The sequence below is a fragment of the Amblyomma americanum genome, chromosome 5 (genome assembly GCF_052857255.1).
Source record: "Amblyomma americanum isolate KBUSLIRL-KWMA chromosome 5, ASM5285725v1, whole genome shotgun sequence".
NCBI lineage: Eukaryota > Metazoa > Arthropoda > Arachnida > Ixodida > Ixodidae > Amblyomma > Amblyomma americanum.
The window spans coordinates 11,386,733-11,408,297 of record NC_135501.1 but is presented as its reverse complement, the minus strand read 5'-3'; the positions used below and the strand labels follow the sequence as shown (position 1 = coordinate 11,408,297).

The 21,565-nt window shown below is 44.9% G+C and overlaps 1 protein-coding gene across 1 annotated transcript in view; it reads right to left on the bottom strand.

The window, feature by feature from the left end:
* Window positions 1-7,381: 7,381 nt before the first annotated feature.
* The window catches only part of LOC144132292 (uncharacterized), a 45,392-nt gene continuing 31,208 nt past the window's right edge, over window positions 7,382-21,565 (bottom strand). The window contains exons 3-11 of the mRNA XM_077664602.1: window positions 19,967-20,066; window positions 18,471-18,565; window positions 13,487-13,847; window positions 13,148-13,320; window positions 11,410-11,517; window positions 9,442-9,495; window positions 9,085-9,138; window positions 8,713-8,781; window positions 7,382-7,723 (exon numbers count right to left, since the gene is read on the bottom strand). Coding sequence (XP_077520728.1) covers window positions 7,625-7,723; window positions 8,713-8,781; window positions 9,085-9,138; window positions 9,442-9,495; window positions 11,410-11,517; window positions 13,148-13,195 — 432 coding nt within the window. The 5' untranslated portion in view covers window positions 13,196-13,320; window positions 13,487-13,847; window positions 18,471-18,565; window positions 19,967-20,066 and the 3' untranslated portion in view covers window positions 7,382-7,624. The remainder of the gene's footprint in view (window positions 7,724-8,712; window positions 8,782-9,084; window positions 9,139-9,441; window positions 9,496-11,409; window positions 11,518-13,147; window positions 13,321-13,486; window positions 13,848-18,470; window positions 18,566-19,966; window positions 20,067-21,565) is intronic.

Sequence of the window (21,565 nt, the reverse complement as noted above, 5' to 3'; positions counted from 1 at the left end):
CTGCAGTCATTACAGCACACGACCTATTCACAAGACAGGCGGGTGAAACAAACACAGTTTGCAGTCCGACGAACGAGATGAGAAGCAGCAAAACAAGACCACCGACCGGGCTCCACGCCTTCGCCAGCCCACGCCGCGGGAGAGCATGCATCTAAGAGAGAACTTGCGCGCCACCTGGTGCCGTCATGAACTACTGCTGCCTGCGCCGCGCGCGCCGCTGGCCGCAAAGCTCTCACCTCCCAGCTTCTAGTCACCATACCCTCGCTATCCAAGCCGCATGACAAAAAACGTGCAGGAAGTCACGTGGTTTTGCAAGGCCTACTGGGATTTGTTGGCCGATGGCGCAGCCAATAGCAGCGTTGGGCGCAGCGGCGTCGTCTGCTTCACGCATCACCCATGTCGGCAGACCGGTCGAGTAGAGTTGGAAATTCGCATTTTTATTCAATCGTTGTGGTCCGCGGGAGGCACAAAGTTCCAGAGGCCTGTAGTCAGTGCTGGTCTTCATTGCTGTGCGCTTAGTTCATTCAGGATGCCGTCTTGACGAAAGCGGTTGTTTTGGAAGCCCGCGACAGCTTTCTCTGAAAAGGCTTGGCTTGGCGCTATTCTCTTTCGGCTTTGTGCGGTTGCGTCCCTCAATGCTGCTAGCCTTGTTCCAAGGAGAAATTGACAGTGCCGACGGCTCATAAAGCGATAGACGACGGTGACACGCTGGTTTATGGTTACAGCAGCGCGGGAAGAAAAAGTGCGAGCCGGCGCTTAATTGTTTTGTGTGTGAATACGTGTTCTGCGTGTTCCTTCATTTTTGTGTATTTTTCCCGCGCTGTTTTAACCACGAATAAATACAAACTCGTCCAGACCGTGTCCTTGTAAGCATACCCGTTGCGTCTACATTCCCCTATGCATGACGGTCACAACTGGTGGCGACCGATATGCGTGGGCCGCGGTGTGCTCACCGATGCGTGCAGTGCCAAGGAAGCCGCGCCGCATGCGATGGTATCCGTCAGCAAAGCGATACGCGAAGCAGTCTGAAGCGTACCATATGTTTACTGTATGCTGTGCGAGCAATATGTCAACTGCGTGCAAGTTTTCTCCGATATGGACCCAGTGGATCGACCGACCCGCGCTGCTGTCTCGATCGAGTGCTGTTGTGCGAGCGTAAGGACACATAGCCGGGTTTAGGAGGCGCAGTGTTAGGTTTAAAACATTTGCGCTTAAGGGTGGTGAAGTGTAAGGCCATGCCTCTGTAAGATTGAGTGTACCTCGCAACTTACCGTTTACCGAGATGCCGAGTCGACCCTCGCGACCACCTCGCCGAGTGGCACTTTCTTGCATTCAGCTGATTAAACGGATTAATGAAGTCCAAAATTTGTATTTTATTGGACAATCAAAATATGAGCTTTAAAAAGGTTTGATACAGCATAACACTTATTACAAAACATAGCTTGCTACCTGAAGCAAGCAAAATCTTTTAACAAAAGTGATAACACAGGGATCTGTTCTTGGGCCCCTTTTCTTCCTAGTTTTTATTAATGATATTGTTAGTGTGGTACCCGTGAAAATAAAACTTTTTGCTGATGATTGTATTATTTATCAAGAAATTAAAAACTCGAATGACCAATCTCAACTAAATTTTTCGCTAGCTCAAATAGAAAACTGGTGCTCAACGTGGCAAATGAAAATACACAGGAAGAAAACGGTAACAATGACAGTAACACGCAAAAGAAAACCCCTCCTATTTCCCTATTCCGTCAATGGACACCCTTTATCTTCCGTTAAAAGCTGTAAATACTTAGGTGTAATCCTCACCTCAGATCTCAGATGGAATGAACATGTTTCATACATTACAAAAAAGGCTATGCAGAAACTAGGTTACATGAGAAGAACCCGGCGCAATTCTACACAAGAGATAAAACTCCTTGCCTTCAAAACTTTTATCAGACCCGTTCCTGAATACGCTTCTGTAGTCTGGGATCCGTGCACTCAATTAAACATTGCCAAACTCGAAAGCATCCAAAAAAAGGCAGCTCGATTCATCTATAACTCGTATAGTTGGCGTACCTCAGCAACTGCACTTGTGGAAAAACCTAATTTAGAACCATTACAATTGCGACGATATTTTGAACGAATGAAATACATGCATCTACTCTACAATAGTAAGCTAGGTATAGATAGTAGCATTTATATCGAACATGTTATACGGCGATGTACACGATCAAACCATTCCAAAAAATTAAAAGAATATATGTGCCGAACAGATACCTTTCAAAATTCCTTTTTTCCAAGAACCGTCCGTCAGTGGAACGCTTTGCCTTGTGACGCTGTGGAATGCCCGACTGTCGAATCTTTCTTATCAAAATTGAAGTGCATAAGTTAACTCAGCTTAAGCGTTTTTGGTTCCCGCTATTGATATTGCTTTGTGGTTGTGATTATTGTCATTGCTGATGGATCAGCGTATGTCTACCGTTAGTGTTTATTTACTAAAGCGTGCTATTGATGCCAGTGTTCTTGTGTTATGTGCCAGTGTTGTTTCTATATGCCTGAACAGCGCGAGCTTGTACAAAGCATTTTTCTTTCTTATTTTTTCTTTTTTCTTTTCTTCTCGGTGTTAATCTGCTCAAGCAGGCGGATGACACCACTGTTATCATTATCATATCTTGTAGCGCTTTTTTGTACTTTCTTCACCATGTATGCTCACTCCTGCCAAAGGCCTTCTGCGAAGGCTTGCAGTACCTCTGAAATAAATAAATAAAGGAGAACACACATAAAAAGGATTCAACAAAAAAGACCAGAAGAAGAAATGCACAACTGAATTAGATCACTTTGCAACCATGAACCATTCGAACAGAGAGAGTAAAACATATAGGAAGGCAGTAAATGGGGGCTTTGAGACAGAAAAATATTTGTGGACCAATCTTGCCAAATTGTGTGAAAGCTTTCATTTCTCGGTAGTTGTTTCTGCATCACAAAGTTGATAAAATTTAAGCGATGCAAATGCAAAGTAATTGGAGCACTGCATGAAAGTGACTTGAAAAATTGGTAACAGTTGTTGCAGCTAGTGGAAAAAGTGAATCATTTTCCTCCCTTCTGCTTCATGTATTCCTTTCTGTAATATATGTAAAGAAAGAGAGCACCCTGCTGACACTGTTTCTATTGTTGCATTGTTGTATTTGACTCTTATCTGCCTAGCCTGAAACAGTATAGAAATAGCATAGTTTTCTGTCCAATTTTCTGTTCTGTTTGTTGTGTACTATGTGGTACTTGTGTGCACATGCTGTTTTATATTTGTCAAAACCACGAGCCAACCAACATAGTCTGCACATAAGTCGGGCATTTGAGCTGTGCACAACTAAGGCATGATGACAGCTAAAGAATGTTTAATATAATGTACAAATTGCGGCTGGTAGAATGATAAGGTTGTCCTCTGTATGCATGAATGTACCAAGTGCATGTGGAAAAGTGTTTTCATCATTTAAGAACATGAATTTGTTGCAAAACTTATATGCTAGTGCTTACTCTGTTGCTGCGTGCAGTGGGATGATCACCCCCTTTTGACACTATTACTTTGAAAGGCCAAAATCACCTTCAGTTGTGTTGAATATCTAGAACTAAAATTGTAAGTATGGTACACTAATTACTCTCTTGATTATTCTGGCTTGTATAGTATGAAAAACATGCACTCCATACTTTTTACAAAATACGAGATACTTCAGTCACCCTGTACCCTAAAGGACAGTAGTGCAGGCACGCTGTAAGGAAAGCTCTGGGAGACTGCTAACTGCAGCCCCTATTCTTGAACATCAGTGACCAATAGTACATGTCCATCTGTGAATCTACAGCATATAGATTCATGAACAAGAACTAGCATTTGCGCTCTGGACATGTACTGATTTTACGTAACTGACTTCTTTTTTAAAATGTGCGTATTGTTCATTTACCACAAAAGACGAAAATCTGATTTTAGGAAGCAGGTAATTTCTGGTTGATTCAGTAGCAATCAAGCTAAATCAAAACCCTGATTACTCCTGAAAAAACTGACAGTGACTGCCATCAAGCATGAGCCTAGCGGCCGTTTGAATAGAATTTTATTCTGACAAAGTCAGACATGAAAGTCTGTTACATGTAAGATTCTTATTCAGCTCATATTGCGGCAGCAAGCTGCAGTGTCAACATGAAGCATGGGACCCCTTTGGGCTGGTTGCATTCATACTCTACGGTAAATTAAGACATGTGCTGACGAAAACCAAGTCTGATTTTTGAATTCTCACTGTCGCATCAGTCACTGCCCCTTGAATTGAGTTATTTTTTTAAACATCTGCCGGACCTGAGCAGTGTGCAGGCTCTCGGTTGCCTGCTTGCCAACATGAAACAAGCGCATGTTGATGTAATTTTCTGCAACACTTCTGACAAGGTGTATGTAATGATTGTCGAGTGGAGAGTTGTCGAACATGTGCTCATGAAGTTCATTGAAGAGCTCTCTACCGTGGAATGCGTAAAGAACCTCGTGGAGAAGATCAGTGAGTAGTGTTCTTGATGCCAATTTGTTCAGGCGCACTGCCGTCCTGATCACCGCCTCCGATTTTTGACAGATCTTCAGTACACTTTCTGATGGGTATTTCAGCCCTCCTCTGCTTTTCCTCTTAATTAGTGAGTAAATGTTTCCTCGTTCTGTTGTGAGTAGTGCACTTGTGCAGTGCTCACAAGTCAGCTTTGCAGCCAATTTATGAGCTACATAACCTGCCATGTAAGCCACAATTCGGCCTCCACATTCACTGATGTAGCCTGGAGCTATGATGTAGTCATGGTCTGCAGCTGTTACCTGAGACTGCTGAAGAGCATCACTGTCTAGAAGTTGCCTCCTTGGTGCAGATATATTCAAGACCTGAGAAGAAATAACTGTTGCACTGCTGCATGACAATATGGAGATGCTGTCCAGGCTCAGACAGTTGCCTGTTGATACATCAGCCAGTTCACTTTGAACAATCACATTTTTGAAGGCAGCACGAAACTGCTGTGTAGTAGGGTTGTCATTATGCCCGCCATGTGCTCGAATCAGGCCAAAAAACAGTTCCAAATGGTCCTGGCAAATTTTGTGGGCCGGAATGTACTTCAGCACTCGTTTTTCAGTGACAAGAAAATGAAAAAGACTAATCAGGCTTTGCATGCAGATGATAAAACCTAAGAAACCTGTCTTTCGGTTTGTTTCAATCATTCGTCTTCCATTTGCAGACTCCTTCAAGGAAGAGAGGTAATGGGTTGTGGTTTTGAACATGCCTTCGAAAGCTTCAATGTTCTTTTCATTTATAGGTTTCTTCCAACCTTTCTGATATGGGCTTCTAGAATTTAGGGCATCAAATGTCTCATTAATTTTCAACAAAAAATTCTCTGTTGCCTGTGTGCCAGAAAAACCTTCCAGGTCAAGTTCCCTGCACTCGGCTAGTGCTGTCGCAATAGAAGTGCTCATTACTTGGGCAGCAAGTCTAACTTTCATGGGCTGCCGCTGCCACTCAATATGAGCTCTGCGCAACTTGTTAGCCAAATGTAGGCCTTCTTTCTGCTGCACAGTATGCAGCCGCTCAATATGCTCCCATGACACTGTCCTTCCTTGGTGGTCAATAAAGTACCTCTTGTGTGCCAGTGCATTTCTCACAAGTTTTAGCATATGGCAGGGATCCAAAAAAGCTGCCACTGGTTCCTGGGTAGCTGGGTGTCGAAAGGTTGTTTTTAGGTCTCCCACATGTTGGAAATCACACCCAAGCTCTTGCAACATAGCCAGATTTGCGGGCGCCTCGTCACAAGTGAGTGAAGCAACCATAGCTCCAGCATCATGTGCCTTATGAAGGCACTGGGTGACAAGGTTAGCCCTCTGTGTTCCAATTAGGCCATCAACTAGGAAGTACCCAAGGGGCAACTTCCATCGCCCATTAATAGCCACAGCCATTATAACGAATGCAGCCTTTGCTTGTGGCAAAGAGTCGCTGTCAATGCCACTGCCAAAGTCAACAAACCCTTCAAAGTTGCGTTTGTTCCACTGGATGTTTTGCCGAAGAGCCATTTCATCAACCATGAGGCTGCAAACTGTTCGGTGCCCCTTGCTTGCTGTTTCAGCACACTTCATTTTTAGTGCATTGAAAGCTTCTGCTGAAAGTCCTGCCTGGCCATCAACAGCCTCATACCATTTTCGCAGAGTTCTGGGATGTGGGAGGCACGTGTCAAAAACTTTCCTGACATACTGATAGGCTCGTGGGGAATAGAAATTTAAAGTTAAGGCAAAAGTTCTCAGTTCAGGGGAGTACTGCTTTGGAGTGCCAATTCCACCATGCTTTCCGACTTGTCTTTCAAGTAGGTGCTTATTTACTTTACCCAGGCCATCTAAAACAGACACTTGCTCTGTCAGGAGGATATTCTCCGTAGTTAAAGCTGACAGAACAGATTTTAGTTCCGCATTTTTCTTTTGCAGTCTCCGCCTTGTTTGCTGCAGCCTTTTTATGCTTTTTCTTGACTTAGCATGCATTGCAGAAAACCATGCAGCCCTTGCTCTCAAGTAAGCTTTTTCGGGTGTGTCCTCCTATGAAGAGAGATAGAAAATGCAATGCATCATTAGAACAATGCACACCCAAGCCTTGCATACCACAGTTACAACAGTGTGCACAAAGCACTCTGAATGTTCCATTAAAAGAAGAATGAAGGAGCTCAGTTAATCTTCTCGTCCTACTTCAATATCAAAAGTGTTTCACCTCTGATGGAAATGCTCAGCATGCCATCACTCATAACGCACAGAAAATTCACTTGATCATCTTTTTCTCGCACATTGTACCATAGCAACAGATCATTTGCCCTGTCACATATTTTACCAGCACCTCACCTCGCATCAAGCCGGTAATGCCTACAAGGGTAACCCTGTTTTTGTCCAGATGGAAAAGTACAAAAATTCACCTGTAACCTTAATGATGAAAGAATGCAATGATTTACCTTCCAGGATTGCCATGATAACAGAGTCTTTGTTATTTCATTCAGGATCACTTTCTTATATGGATTCCTCACACTTTCAGTAACAAAATTTGATTTCTCAGATTACTAATTCGCACCTGCTGTTTATTTTCTCTGTGAATTTTAGTAAGAATATTTACTTGGCAATGATGTTTCTCGACTTGCACCTGAGTGCCGTACCTACGCTGCTTTTTTTGTTTCTGAAACAATTTTGTTCCGCTTTGAGTCCCCCCCATCTCCCCCTATGTAATGCCCCAAGTGGACCCTTAGGGTACTTGAATAGATCAATAAATGAGGCTGTGACTCACCGATTCTCCTCTGGTAGATGGAGAGGTGTCCAAGAAGAAGATTCCATAATGTGCTCCTCAGCTTGATATGCAGGCCACTCACACACTTAAAAATTCATTGGTTTATTGATTCATCATTGCATACAATATACCATGCAGATCAGTTAGTAGATATTAGTAAAAATTGCCACGGCGAAATCAAGCTAAGTCCATTCACACAGTCTGGGTGCCTGCACATGCTGTGTTTAAGATTATGCTAATAATGCATGCTGTGGATGGGCCACTCACGCTATCAAATACGCTCTTGGCATATGCACAAGCATTTGACATTCATGGTGTTGAATTCTGCTTCAGAAATAGGCACATTTGACAGGTCCATTTACCATTGCTGGCCTCCTCCTTCGTGGCGTCCCAACAGAGGCTGGGGCGGTTGGCAAAGTCGGAAGTTTCTGCATAAAATAAACTGTTTAGTAATGCAGCCCACCTTAGAATGCCTGTTGCCCTGTTCTCCTCCGCCATGCATCAAGGGATAAGAAGGAAAGCAGGACATGAGGCTAATCACAAAATTACTCGGCATGCCCACTACTAGGCCACGCAACAGCTTCAGTGCATATGTACTCAATGCCTTTCGATGTCACTGCAAAAGAAAAACGCTCGCACATTGTTAAACTCATATCACATAGCATGTTAAGGTAATGTTATATGTCTACACATTTTATTTTTATTATACACTCAAAGTGTTGCAGAAATAAAGCAGGGTTAATAGCACAACTGTGTAGAAGCGTGAATACATACAGCTTTAAAAATTATTGCATTAAATTTTGTGTCGTGCAATCTCCTTTTCTGAATGCCCACTGGAACTGACGTTAAAGAGGTTGGCATGTACCCATATAAGAAGTATTTCATGAAAACTTATACAAGGAACAACTGAAAAAGAAGAAAACATGACAGTACAAATTTTTCATGTAGCACGCATGCCAGTTTGCACCGAATACTTTCTACATAGCTGTCAATGACCTTGTCCAAAATCAGTAAAACCAGTTTGGAATAACGTGAAAAAATTTTGTAGAAAAGATATCACTGACCTGGTGGAGTATGTCTTGCATAGCCAAATTTTTCTTGGTACTGACAGATTATTTGTAGTGGAACTCTGACGAGATGACTATATTGATTTGTGTAACGAACATAAGCAATGAAGGCACATGAAAGAATATTGTGGCAGTTACTAATGTGCTTATGTGGTTCCACAAAAAGGTACCATCCTATATGAAGGATCTTTGCAGAACCTACTGCACTCTGCTACTGTCTCCTGTAAGCATGGGGCCTGACAAACAACTGCAGGTTCTACTGCACTTTACATTGCAGAATTGCAACGACATCCTACCTCATGCAGTGAATAAACCTGGATGGAAACCACACAGGACGATATGAAACTTACTGGTGTAAGTTGAAAGGCTTGAGATGGCCCTGGCTGAATGTCCAGCATTGTGGCCACATCCATAGATGCCTGTAAAAAAATTTTGTTCAGGAGAAATGTGTGTGTACCGAGACATAACAAGCGTTCAGTTTTAAGCACCTAGTGAAAAGTGGAGAAGCATCACACTACTAGACCGTTTTGAGTTATGTCTGAAGGAATAAAGATATGACTGGTGTGCTGAGGTGGCTTGGTCAAAACTTCCTCTGAGCCTGCGCCAGGAAGCTTTCTTTTACCTAAAAATTCACCCGTTTCGTGACTCGTGCTGCGAGGATAAACTCAGACACTGTCAATCTTCTAGCAGTTGCTGTCACAAAATGGTATATCGTAACATACCTGTTGTGATGGGCCTGGTAAAGTTTCCTGGCTTTCAGTGACATCCATAGGTGCCTGTGAAAAAAAATTTTATTCTTGAGAAATATGCTTCTACCAAAGCATAAGATGTATTCAGTTCTAAGCAACTACTGAAAAATAGAAAAGCATCCCACTGCTAGGCTGTGTTTTCAGTTCTGTCAAAAGGATTATAAAAAATGACTAATGTGTTGAGGCGATTCAGAGAAAACTTCCTCTGAGCCAGTGCCAGGATGCATTCTGTTACAGAAATCTGTTTTTGGTCGCTCGTGCTGCGACATAAACGCAGACACTGTTGTTCTTCGAATTGATGCAGTCACAAAATGGCATATTGTAAAATACCTGTTGTGATGGGCCTGCCAAAGTCTCCTGGCTTTCAGCGACACCCATAGGTGCCTGTAAAAAAAAAATTTATTCTGCAGGAATGTAATCATCGTCATCATCAGCCTGACTACGCCCACTGAAGGGTGAAGGCCTCTCCCATGTCTCCAATTAACCCTGTCCTTTGCCAGCTGCGGCCACCGCATTCCCGCAAACTCCTTAATCTCACCCGCCCACCTAACTTCCTGCCGCCCCCTGCTACGCTTGCCTTCTCTTGGAATCCACTCTGTTACCCTTAAGGACCAGCGGTTATCTTGCCTTTGCATTACGTGCCCTGCCCAAGCCCACTTCTTCCTCTTGATTTCAACTAGGATGTCATTAACCCACGTTTGTTCCCTCATCCACTCTGCCTACTTCTGGTTTCTTAACGTTACACCTGTCATTTTCCTATCCATAGCTCACTGTGTTGTCCTTAACTTAAGCTGAACCCTCTTTATTAGCCTCCACATTTCTGCCCCATAGATGAGTACCGGTAAGATACAGCTGTCGTAGACTTTTCTCTTGAGGGATAATGGTAAACTGCCATTTATGATCTGGGAGAACCTGCCATATGCGCTCCACCCATTCTTATTCTTCTAGTTATTTCCCTTTCATGATCTGTATTAGCGGTCACTACCTGCCCTAAGTAGGCATATTCTCTTACTACTTCCAGCACCTCGCTACCAATTGCGAACTGCTGTTTCTACTTTGGTTTTCTGCATATTATTTTTTAGCCCCACCATTCTGCTCTGCCTGTCTAACTCATTGATCATGCTTTGCAGTTCTTGTCCTGAGTGGCTTAGCAAGGCAATGTCATCAGCGAATCGCAAATTACTCAGGTATTCTCCATTAACTCTTATCCCCAAATGTTCCCATTTCAGGCCGCGGAATACCTCCTGTAAACAGGCAGTGAATAGCACTGGCGAGATCGTGTCTCCCTGCCTGACACCCTTCCTTATTGGAATTTTATTGCTGACTATATGGAGGACTATGGTAGGCGTGCAATCGTTATAAATATCTTCCAATATTTTCACATAACACTCTTCCACACGCTGATTCTGCAGTGCCTGCATGACAGTTGAGGTTTCCACTGAGTTAAATGCTTTCTCGTAATCAGTGAAGGCCATATATAGGGGTCGGTTATAATCTGTGCATTCCTCTATGACTCACTGATAGCGTGAACATGATCTATTGTTGAGTATCTTTTACGAAAGCCTGCCTAATTATTTGGTTGATTAAAGCCTAAGGTTGTCCTGACTATTAGCGATTACCTTAGCAAATACTTAGTAGGCAATGAACAGTAAGCTGATCGGTCTGTAATTCTTCAGGTCCTTGACGTCTCCTTTATAAACATAATGTTAGCATTCTTTCAAGCTCCTGGTACTCTCGAGGTCACAAGGCATTGCATATATAGGATGGCTAGTTCTACTAGCACAATCTCCCCTCCCTCCTTCAACAAATCTGCTGTTACCTGATCCTCACCAGCTGCTTTCCCGCTTTTCATTCCTACTAAGGCTTCCGTTACTTCCTCTTCTCTTACTGCTACGGGATGTCCCATTGCTGTGCGCTACGGCTTCTCTCATTAACGTTCTGATTGCATTGGCTACTGCATAGATTTGTGTCTCTTTGGCTATTTGATATCTTATCCATATTGCTAATGATATTGCCCTCTTTGTCTGTTAACGCATACATCATGTACCAAGCATACAAGGTGTTCAGCTTTAAGCAGCTAGTGAAAGATGGAGGTGGAGCATCACACTTTAAGACTGTTTTGAGTGCTGTCTGAAGGGTTAAGAAATATGATGACTAGTGTGTCATGGGATTCGGATAAATCTTCTGGTGAGCCCGTGCCAGGAAGCAGTGTTTGTAGCTCCTACTCCAACATATACACAGCCACTGTGATGCTTTGAATAGCTGTAGTAGTCACAAAACAGCGCTGTTTGAAAATACCTGTTGCAGTGGAGATGTGTGACTTTGTGTTAGTGCTTGCTGGGCGCCATGCTGAGCAGTGGCAGCAACAGCTGTGCCATCGCCTGGCTGCTGTGAAAGGGGTTCCTGCTGTAAATGAATAATGAGGTGCATCACATGCTCGCAGTGGAACGCCAGCCTTAGCTAAAAAGATGCATGTAATTCAACAGACAGATGTACCAATCTGAGACTGTCAATATGGAACACAGCCAGTGGGCGAGAGTGCACCCATTTCTTAAGAAAGCAACAGCAGAGAAATGCATTGTTAGTACAGCAGGTCTACCATATTTTTGAGAAGGGAGAGTGCGGTGTCTCTCCTCAGGCTCACCCAGCTATACCCCATGAAGTGTGTATGGTATGTGTATGAGGAATTATATATGCAGAACTGCCGTATCTGTATAATAAGGGAGCTAATTATACTCATTGGCATCCACCCAAGCGCAGCTATGCGGCTAAAGGAAAGCTATAAATTGTTTCCACAGAAACTTCGCAAAAGAAAACGGGATGATTCCCCTAAACATTTGGCCAAGCTTTCTGCCTGTGTTGTGTCTTTTTTTCTTTGTCTCATGCTTCCCTTTTTCCTTATGTGTATGACATTTACCGAATTTACTCGCGTAATTTGCGCCCGCACATAGATTGTGCACCCCAAAAAGTTTCAAACTTTTAACCCGATAAAAAAAAACTACTCGCACATTTTGCGCACTATGCTGAGCCAGACCACCAGCATGTATGCGGGTGCGAACTGTGCCGTTTACCCGGCTTGCTCGCGCTGGCGGTCGCTGTCCCGGACGAACAGTTGCGCGCGCGCCCGAATCCAAAACTCTACCGTACCATTTGCTATACGGTTTGCCGCTAGTCAGTCGGGCCACACGCAAGGGCCCCGTTTTATTGCCCGTTATCTCCTCCAACGGCTGACTTCGCGATTGAATCTTTGCGCGTTTATTGCTTTGAGCTAAGCACGTGCCGTCATGTCATGCCACCCCGCGGGGAGCTATAGCGTGGGGAAGGGGGGACGTGTCAACCTTGTTGCCATGGGGCGAGGGGTGCCAACCTTTTTTTTAGGACGTGTTCGGATAACTCGCTTGCGCGTAAATTGCGCACCCTCTTTTTGGAGCCCTAATTAAAGAAAAAACGTGCGCAAATCACGCGAGCAAATACGTACGGTGCTCTATGCCTTATGGAACTTCTTTGTGATTTCCTTTGTAAACGAACTATAGTTTTAAGGAATTACAGTGCTCTCTCAGTGACACTTCCCAGGTGCTATGGCCGAGATGACAACAAAAAATGCACCGCCTACTGCTAGACGCAAACATTTGCACACTACAAGTAATAATTAAATAGAAATGATGCCCCAAGGAAAACTGTGGTGTGCTCGATGCTCTCTTTTTTTTATTTTCTTGTGATGATGGAGTGCGTAAGCTAATAAATAAATAAATTATGTACAGTAAGCAGAATTTCACCAGAGCCATATATAAACCGCAGCCAGTTTAGGAGTATAATGACACAATTACTTTTTATCAGTGCGGGAGTACTGTAGCCGCGCTACTTGATCATAACGTCTAGCTAAAGCCATTTATTCACAAATCATTCTATTTCTTGCACGAACACCTAAAACATCATATTGAACGCATGCTTATGCAGTCAAGTTATAATAAAGCACCTTCTCAATAAGAGCATTTCTTTCCAATCTCTTGAGAATGTATAGAAGGTGGTTCCTCACCTGAAGGGGGACGGCATCCGCACGTATACGAACTACGAGCGGCGACATCCGATCGAAGTGCTCGGGCAGGAAATGTTTTGAACATACGCAGGTCCATTTTGCTGGCTCCCAGTCTCTGGCCTGGTCTAACGGCCTCAGTCCACTGCCTCCTTCGCTCTGGATCTTTCGGAAACCTGTTTGAAAACAATACTATTCACTGCACTCGGACAAAGAGCCACCGATAAGGCCGGGGCGGTACGAATACCACGTTCACGCCGTGTCGTGCGTTATGTTCTGCGAGCATGCATTTTACTCATTACGCAGTCAATTAAATACGAAAACAAAATGCAGTATACTTACGTGTGGAAAGTGACGCCCGGTTCTTGTCCTGGCGTGCGCGACCGACACCCAGGAACGCAGCAGCTGGGCATCACAGCGTCTTTGTTGTCAATGGGAGCAGAAGTCTCACTTTCCGCCGTGTCTGACAGGTGCCGACAGCCTGGCGCGGCGCGAAATCGTCTGCTCGCGCCGCTCGCGTTGATCTTCGCGGCGCTCGCATGCCATTGGCTGAGAAAACGGCCAAGTGTCATGGCGGAGCCCTCGCTTCCGGCTTCAAAAAATGTGACGTAGCAGCCTCTCCTCTTTTCCTTCTTTCCTCCATGCGAGCCACCAAAAGCCTCAGTGTTGCCAACACAGAACCAGAATGTACGGTGTGCAGCCGCTGCACGACAAAAATAAACAAAAATCGTAAAAATAGAGCGACATTATGATACTCGTAAAAAAACGCTGGAAATCGGGCACTTTACGACAAAATCGTAAAACTTGGCAGGTATGTATGAGTGTTTTTTCTGGAATAAACCTCAGTTGTTACATGAAGGAGCTAGACACCGCAGCGGACACGGGACAGAGAAAGAAGATAACACAGGGCGGTCCTCTGTCCCGTGTCCGCTGCGGTGTCTAGCTTCTTCATGTCTCACCAACTGGCCTACACATCTACCCTCCTAACTCAGTTGTTAGTTTGCACCTGTCCTGTCTTCTTACATGTGATTGTCTAGAAAGCGCAACCAATGTTTCCTATTGCAATGAACCAACTTGCCCAACAACGCATCCTGCTAAACTCCAGATGGCAGATGCATATTCTAATTTGGGTCTTGCAAGTGATTTATATGCGAGTAATTTTACATGGGATGGAGAAAGATGGAGGTCTCGCTTAAGAAAACATAGTGTTCTGTTCAATGCTGAAATGATATCGCTAATATGAGTGCGCCGTGATAAGTTGGAAGAGAGGGTGACTCCTAGATATTTATATGATTGTACTGGCTCAGCTGGTTTGTTGAAAACGGAATAATGAAAGCGATATGGTTTTTTAACAACGTGAGGAGGACATGAGTTTACATTTAGTAGGATTGAGGGACATTAGCCAATTATTGCACCAATTTAGCATGCTGCTAAGATCTGTCTAAAGAGTGTTCTGATCATGACAGTTACCATGGTGCAATAAATGACACAATCATCAGTGAACATTCAAATTCTATGGGAAACATGCATGGGTAACTCGTTAATGTATATTAATGAGAGGGGACCGTGGACAGGCCTTTGTGGAACGCCTGAGGCAACTGGGAGGAATTTAGATTGGTGGCTGTTAAAACACTGAATGAAAGCGATGACTTAGAAATCCTTCAGCCCATTTAAGCACATCAGAATGTAGGTTTAGCTGCGCAAGTTTCGTAATAGGAGGTGGTGAGGAGCCTTGTCAAAAGCTTTTGCAAAAGCTAGAAAGATGGTGTTGGTGTGGATTTCGTGGTCAAGAATAATGTACAAGTCTTGAAGGAAAAGCGATACAGTAGACTCGCGATAATTCAAACTCGGATGATTCATACTTTCGATTAATTCAAACAAATTTCAAAATTTTGGTTGGCTGGCTACATTTTTAAAGGATTTTAAAACCGCTTAATTCCTACTGCGATTTCTCTTAAATTTGGTTAATTCAAACTTTTTGTCTTGCTGTTGCACTCCCAGAGTGCTAAAGAGTGGTGACCGAGGTCGCGTGAGTCATGTTTACGGCGCTGCTTGAAATGAATGCCCTCCAACCGTTTTGCTCCAACGCGGCTGCGTCGACCGGAGTTGCGCCGTCGCGGCATAGTTTCGTTTTCCGAGCTGCGCTACCATCCCGCGACGATTGCAGTTGCTGGATGTGCGTCAGCAAAGTAAGGCCAACTGCGTGCCAATTAGGATGCTAATTGGCGCGGCGCTGTTCTTGTTTTTTTTTTTCCCTTCCAGAAAGTGCCTCACTGTTCCGGCGCAAATGGGACTTCCCCTCATGTCCATCCATGTGGTCCTGTGCGTCGATAATGCACCCTCATTACGAGCTGCTCGTTGTATGGTGAAGCCTTCTTGCATGGACACCGCCGCGTGTGAGGAGGCTCTACCGCTACTGCATAGCACTGTCAAGTAGGCCGCTTAAGGCCTTACTGTTTTGGAGCAGTTCCACTTTGGTATTGCTGACAGTGGGCAGGCACTACAAAATGACAGAATCGGAAAAGATCGTCACTGCCGCACAGTTTTTCACTCAAAACCAGTGTATTTTTTCATCCACTAAATTTGCCGCAGTGTAAAACAGTTTCAGGGTATTTTTTTGTAGCCATTTGACTTTTCGACTCTCGGATAATTCGGACCTTTTTTTTCGTCCCTTGAGGTTTTTACTCTATTGCAAAACCAACGCATTACTGATAACTTTTCTCGACCACACCTGAGTAAACCAACTTATCACTGCTGTTCATGGATATTTTATGTTGTGTTAAAGCATTTAGCTACATTTGCATAGAGAAATAGATCCAAAGTACTATTTGTATACATATAGATATTGATACAGCAAATTGCACTCAGTCTTCTATAAAGATGTTACATTTTACGATACAGCAAATTGCATTCAGTCTTTGACAAAGATGTTACGTTTTACGTTGCCTGAAGGTTAGTCATGTGCAAGGACGACCAGGGCACAGATCACAGGGAGTACTGGACAAAGCGCGCACACCACCCAGGCACTTCATCTACGTCGTCTGCCCAGGGATTATCCGGTGCATGGCCCTCCGGCCGGAAGAACACCATCACGGTGTGCTTGAGGGAACAGCTGGGCACGGCGAGATGTAGGGTTTCAGGCGAGAGACGTGGACGTCACTTTGAAGTGGGCGGGAGGTGGCGTCTGCGAGGGCCGGAACAATCCCGTAAGTGACGGCAGTGACCTGGCGCAGGACACAGTATGGGCCAACATAATGGGATAGAAGTTTTTCCGAGAAGCCGACGCGCCGAGATGGGGACCAAAGCAAGATGAGGGAGCCAGGAGAGAAAGAGACTATGCGGTGACGGTGCTTGTGGAACTCTTGCTGGGAGGCCTGCAAGTCGAGTAGTCGGGAGTGGGCAAGTTGACGGGCGTGGTTGTATGGGCAATGTTGTCGTGGGCGTATTCAGATGGTGGCGCAACAGGAGTAGGCAGCACCGTGTTCAAAGGCAATTGGGGCTTGCAGCCGTATAAAAGGTAAAACGGGGAGTAGCCAGCAGTATCATGGTGGGAGGAGGTGTACGCGAACGTAACATAGGGGAGAGCGAGGACCCAGTCGCGGTGATCAGGAGAAATGTACATGGCGAGCATATCGGTCAAAGTGCGGTGAAGGCTTTTGGTAAGGCCGTTTGTCTGTGGGTGATAGGTGGTGGTGAGCTTGTGCTTAGTAGAGCAGGAACGAACAATGTCGGCGACAACCTTGGAGAGAAAGCAGCGGCTGCAGTCGGTAAGAAATTGGCGGGGAGCACCATGATGTAAGATGACGTTGCACAGCAGAGTCTGCAACATCGGTAGCAGTATTGGTTGGCAGTGCCCGCGTGATCGAGTAATGGGCAGCATAGCCCGTGGCAACTGCAGCCCATCTGTTGCCGGAGGCGGGTTCCGGAAGCAGACCCAGAAGGTCCAAGCCGACACGGTAGAAAGGTTCGGGGGGCACATCAAGGGGTTGAAGCGGGCCAGCTGGGAGAGTGGCAGGGCGTTTCCGGTGTGGGCCAGAATCTCAGGTAGCAACATAGCTTTGTACGGCGCAGTAGAGATGGGGCCAAAAGAAGCGATGACGCACGCGGTCGTGGGTACGCGATACACCCAAGTGGCCAGCAGTGGGGAGATCATGCAGCTCTTCGAGGAGAGCAGGACAAAGGTGCTTGGGCACAACGAGTAGGACGTCGGGGCCAGTCGGATTAAGGCTGCGGCGATATAAAGTTCCATCATGGAGCACAAAGGTGCACTTCTGATAATTCAAACCAAAATCTCTGGTCCCTTGAAGTCTGAATTAACGAGAGTCTACTGCACTTGGGTTTCACAAAAGAAGCCCTTACAAACTTGTGTTGTGAAGGATGAAAAAAATTCATTTGAGTCCAAGAAGTTTAACTGGTGAGTAGGCGATGTGTTCCACGATTTTACAGGGCACATTAGTTTTTGAAATGCCCCTGCAGGGGCATCTGCAGCGTGCAGATGTAGGTGAGTTGTGACACCACAGGTTCCTGAGCATCTGCAGGGACATTCCTGCAGGGGTATGATGGTGAACAGAGAGTCACCACGGACCCGAGCACCCGCGCTTAGCCGTGTGTTGCTCAGCCATGTCCAGGGAAAAGGGGATCCTGGTGGTTGAGCCAATGCCGAGCGTTTTGACCCTTACGGCCCCTCGGCAGAGGAAACACACCACTTTGGCCCCCGCTTCCTGTAGACGGCACCTCCAGCCTGACCCGACCAGGGGAAATCGGCAGTCGCCATTTCCTATCCTCTCCTCCCATCTTTCACTTTCCTATCCCTTTCTTACAACTCTCCCATCTTCTCTTTGTTTCTTGGTTTTTCTGTCTTCCTGGCAGCTAGGGTTAACCTTGTGTGGCTGACAAACCTTTGTTACGCCACATTGCGCTATAGTGGTGGTTTACAGCTGGCGTGGGCAGGGCTTTTTAAAGGCTCCTGTCCTGTCCCCATGTTGGGCTCCGTGGTGGACGTTCTGGCACTGTTGTCGGACACCAAACATTTTTTATGGCTTCCCATTTTGTTTACACTGATCTCCCTAGAAAGACAGGGTGCACTGAGACAGAAAAATTCTTCCTAAAAAAATCAACCAGTTTCCCACAGTTCTATATAGTGCACTCTGAAGACGCAGAAAAAACTGCTAGGCTAATTTTACCATTTCTTGTAACCAGAACTCTCACAGATAGCAAAGGCCAGGGTTATAAGTTAAAGAACTAGCAAATGGCAACCTCCTACTAGAGCTCCTGTACAACCACCAGCATGAAAAGTTAGCAGAAATAACATCTTTTGGAGACACACCTGTGACAGTCAGCCCACACCGATCCTTGAACACAGTGCGAGGAGTTATCTCAGACGACGACCTTAGGCATGTAACAGAAGAACTTCTTGAAGGACTGAAAGAACGAAATGTGACCAATGTCTATAGAATAAAACTGAGGAGAGACGACAAAGAAATAGCCACGAAACACATAGTCCTCCTGACATTCGCATCAAGCATACTCCCAGAATCCACAGAGATCGGCTACATGAAACTTCAACTCGAGCAGTACATACCAAACCCTCGGCGCTGCTTTAAGTGCCAACACTACGGGCACAGCTCTTAGAGCTGCCGAGCCCAAATGACATGTGCGAAATGGGCTTCACGTGAATATGACACTGATAACTGTACAGTTGAATAACACCTGTGTGCAAAATGTGGGGGCAGCCACCCAGCGTACTCATGTGCATGCCCTGTATGGAAACGAGAAATTGTCACAACCAAAGTAAAACAAAACATATCCTTCAGGGAAGCATGGAAGCAAGTTTCTTTGATGCACAAATCTAGCTTCTCCGCTTTGGTGCAGCTGGGCACGGCACCACAGTGGCCCAGGTCACACATAGTGAGCTTGGAGCAGGGCGACCCGTGCTCCAGGTAGTAGCAGCTAGTGCTGCACCATTGCCCACAAAGCAGGCTGCGCAGTCCTCCAGGTCAGCGGGCCCCAAGGCCCCTCCCCACACAGAGAGGCCCAACACGAAAACAGCCTGCACGGGCGTCCAGCGTATCCGAGGATGTGATGGGCACTAGTTAAGGCAGTCCTGTACCGTCAACGTCGGAAGGACGGCGGGGCTCCTTGGATCGGCATAAAAGAGAGAAGCCCCGAATCAAGTCGCCCGAAAACACAACTTAGTTGTTTCACTAAGATGGCTTTAATACACTGGAACTGCCGGGGACTTCTACATAACCTAAACGACATAAAAGACATGCTAGCCACACACTTGCCTGTGGTGTTGTATTTGCAAGAGACAAACTTATGCTCTTAACACAAAAAAATTCTCAAAAACTATTATATCTTCCGCTGCGACCGAGAGCAGGCGAGCTGGCTTTCGGGTGGCGTTGCCATCATCTTTAAAAATGGAGTTGCAGCTCGTGAACACGCGCTTAAACTAGATTAGAAGCTGTGGCAGCCATCTTACAAACATTTAAAACAATTACATTGTGCTGTGTGTACCTGGAGCCACATCTTAACATAACCATTCATGAATTGGAAAACCTTTTAAAGCAGCTGCCAGAGCCATATTTAATATTAGAAGATTTTAATGCATACTCCAGGTTTTGGGGTTGTGAAAAAACTGACACTAGGGGACAAATCATTCAGGATTTTATACTGTGTAATAACCTTTGCCTACTAAACACTGGAAAACCAACTTATTGTTCTCCTAGCTCAGGAAAAATGAGCTGTGTAGATATATCTTTTAGTTTGCCATCGATTTCAAATCGGATGTCCTAGATAACCCATACGGAAGTGGTCACCTACCTGTACTAATCAACTTAACATCTTCACCAGAAGTCATTCCAACAAAACCGCGATGATAGCAGCTTTAGTAGTCTGGGCACTGTTCCAAGAAAAGGCCAGCCTAGAAAAAAATAGTTATCGGCAACCTAAATGTAGACAAATTTAGCGAACTATTCACAAACTGTATTATTACCGCTGCACGCCTAGTCACCCCTCAGTCCTCTGGAGCAGTAAAACGGAATCACAAAGTATGGTATACACAAGAATGTAGAGAAGCTAAAAAGACACAACACAAAGCTAGGGGAATATTCCATAGGTATCCAACGCAGGAGAGTTTAATCAACTTTAAAAAAGCGAAAGTGAAAGTCGGATGTATCTGCCCCAGTGCCAAAAAACTTCTTGGCAAAATTACGTGTCATCTCAACAAAATCAAAACACATGTGGGAGCTACTGGCAGCTACTTCCCATTCACAGTTCCCCTTCTGACAGTCCCTGGTATACAGACAAGTATAGAAGAACAGCCAGGTATTTTAGATAAATATTTTTATACAGTTTCCAGTTCATCCCACTACACAGATTCATTTATAGAATACAAAAACACAGCAGAGAAGCAAAGACAGCTGACAGGTTGTGGTGCAAATGAACCCTACAATAATTTAATCACAGTTCAAAAAATCCATACAGTACTTTCCTCCAGTAAGCAGACTGCACTTGGCCCAGAACAAATACATTACCACAAGCTGGCCCATCTCTCTGAACCTGCCGTAAAGGCACTTTTGGGGTTTTTTAACGAAGTTTGGGTATGGGGGAAAATACCCGAAGCCTGGAAAAAAGCTGTTATTGCACCGCTTCTTAAATCCGAGTAGCCACCAACCACTCTTAGCAGTTATAGACTAATAGCCCTTACCAGTTGCCTCGCCAAATCCTTTGAAAACGTCGTAAATATAAGATGGACTTTTGTCCTTGAATCCGGCGAGCTCCTTGACATCCATCATTGTGGTGTCAAAAAAGCACGCTCCACAACCAGCCAGCTGGTTCGTCTTGAAAATACTCTCTGTGAAGCCTTTGTACACCAACAACACTGTCTTGCTGTTTTTTTTTTTCGATTTAGAAAAAGCATATGACACAAACTGGAGGATTGGGATTCTTCAGGACCTGGCTGAGCTTGGCATGCACGGCGGGATGTTGAACTGCCTAAAAGAATTCTTGTCTAACCGTTCATTCCATGTGCGCCTAGGCTCAACCTTTTCGAGGAATTTTATTCAGGAGTGTGTTTTAAGAACAACTCTTTTTACTGTAAAAATGAATTAATCCCAAGGTCCATTATGTATTCAGTCTGTGCAGACAATCTCCAAATAGCTTGTACATCCTCCACCATATCAACATGTGAAAGACAATACAATTAACAATAAATAAACTGGCCACATGGGCAGACAGAAATGGTTTCCGGTTTTCTCCATTGTTTTCTCGCTCAGATGAGGCATGCAGATAGATCCCACCATACACCTGAACGAAGCTGAGTTACCCGTATAAAATGAACACAAATTTCTAGGCATAACATTTGACAGAAAATTCACTTTCCTGCCTCACATAAATGCGTTAAAAAAGAAAGCTTCCGGA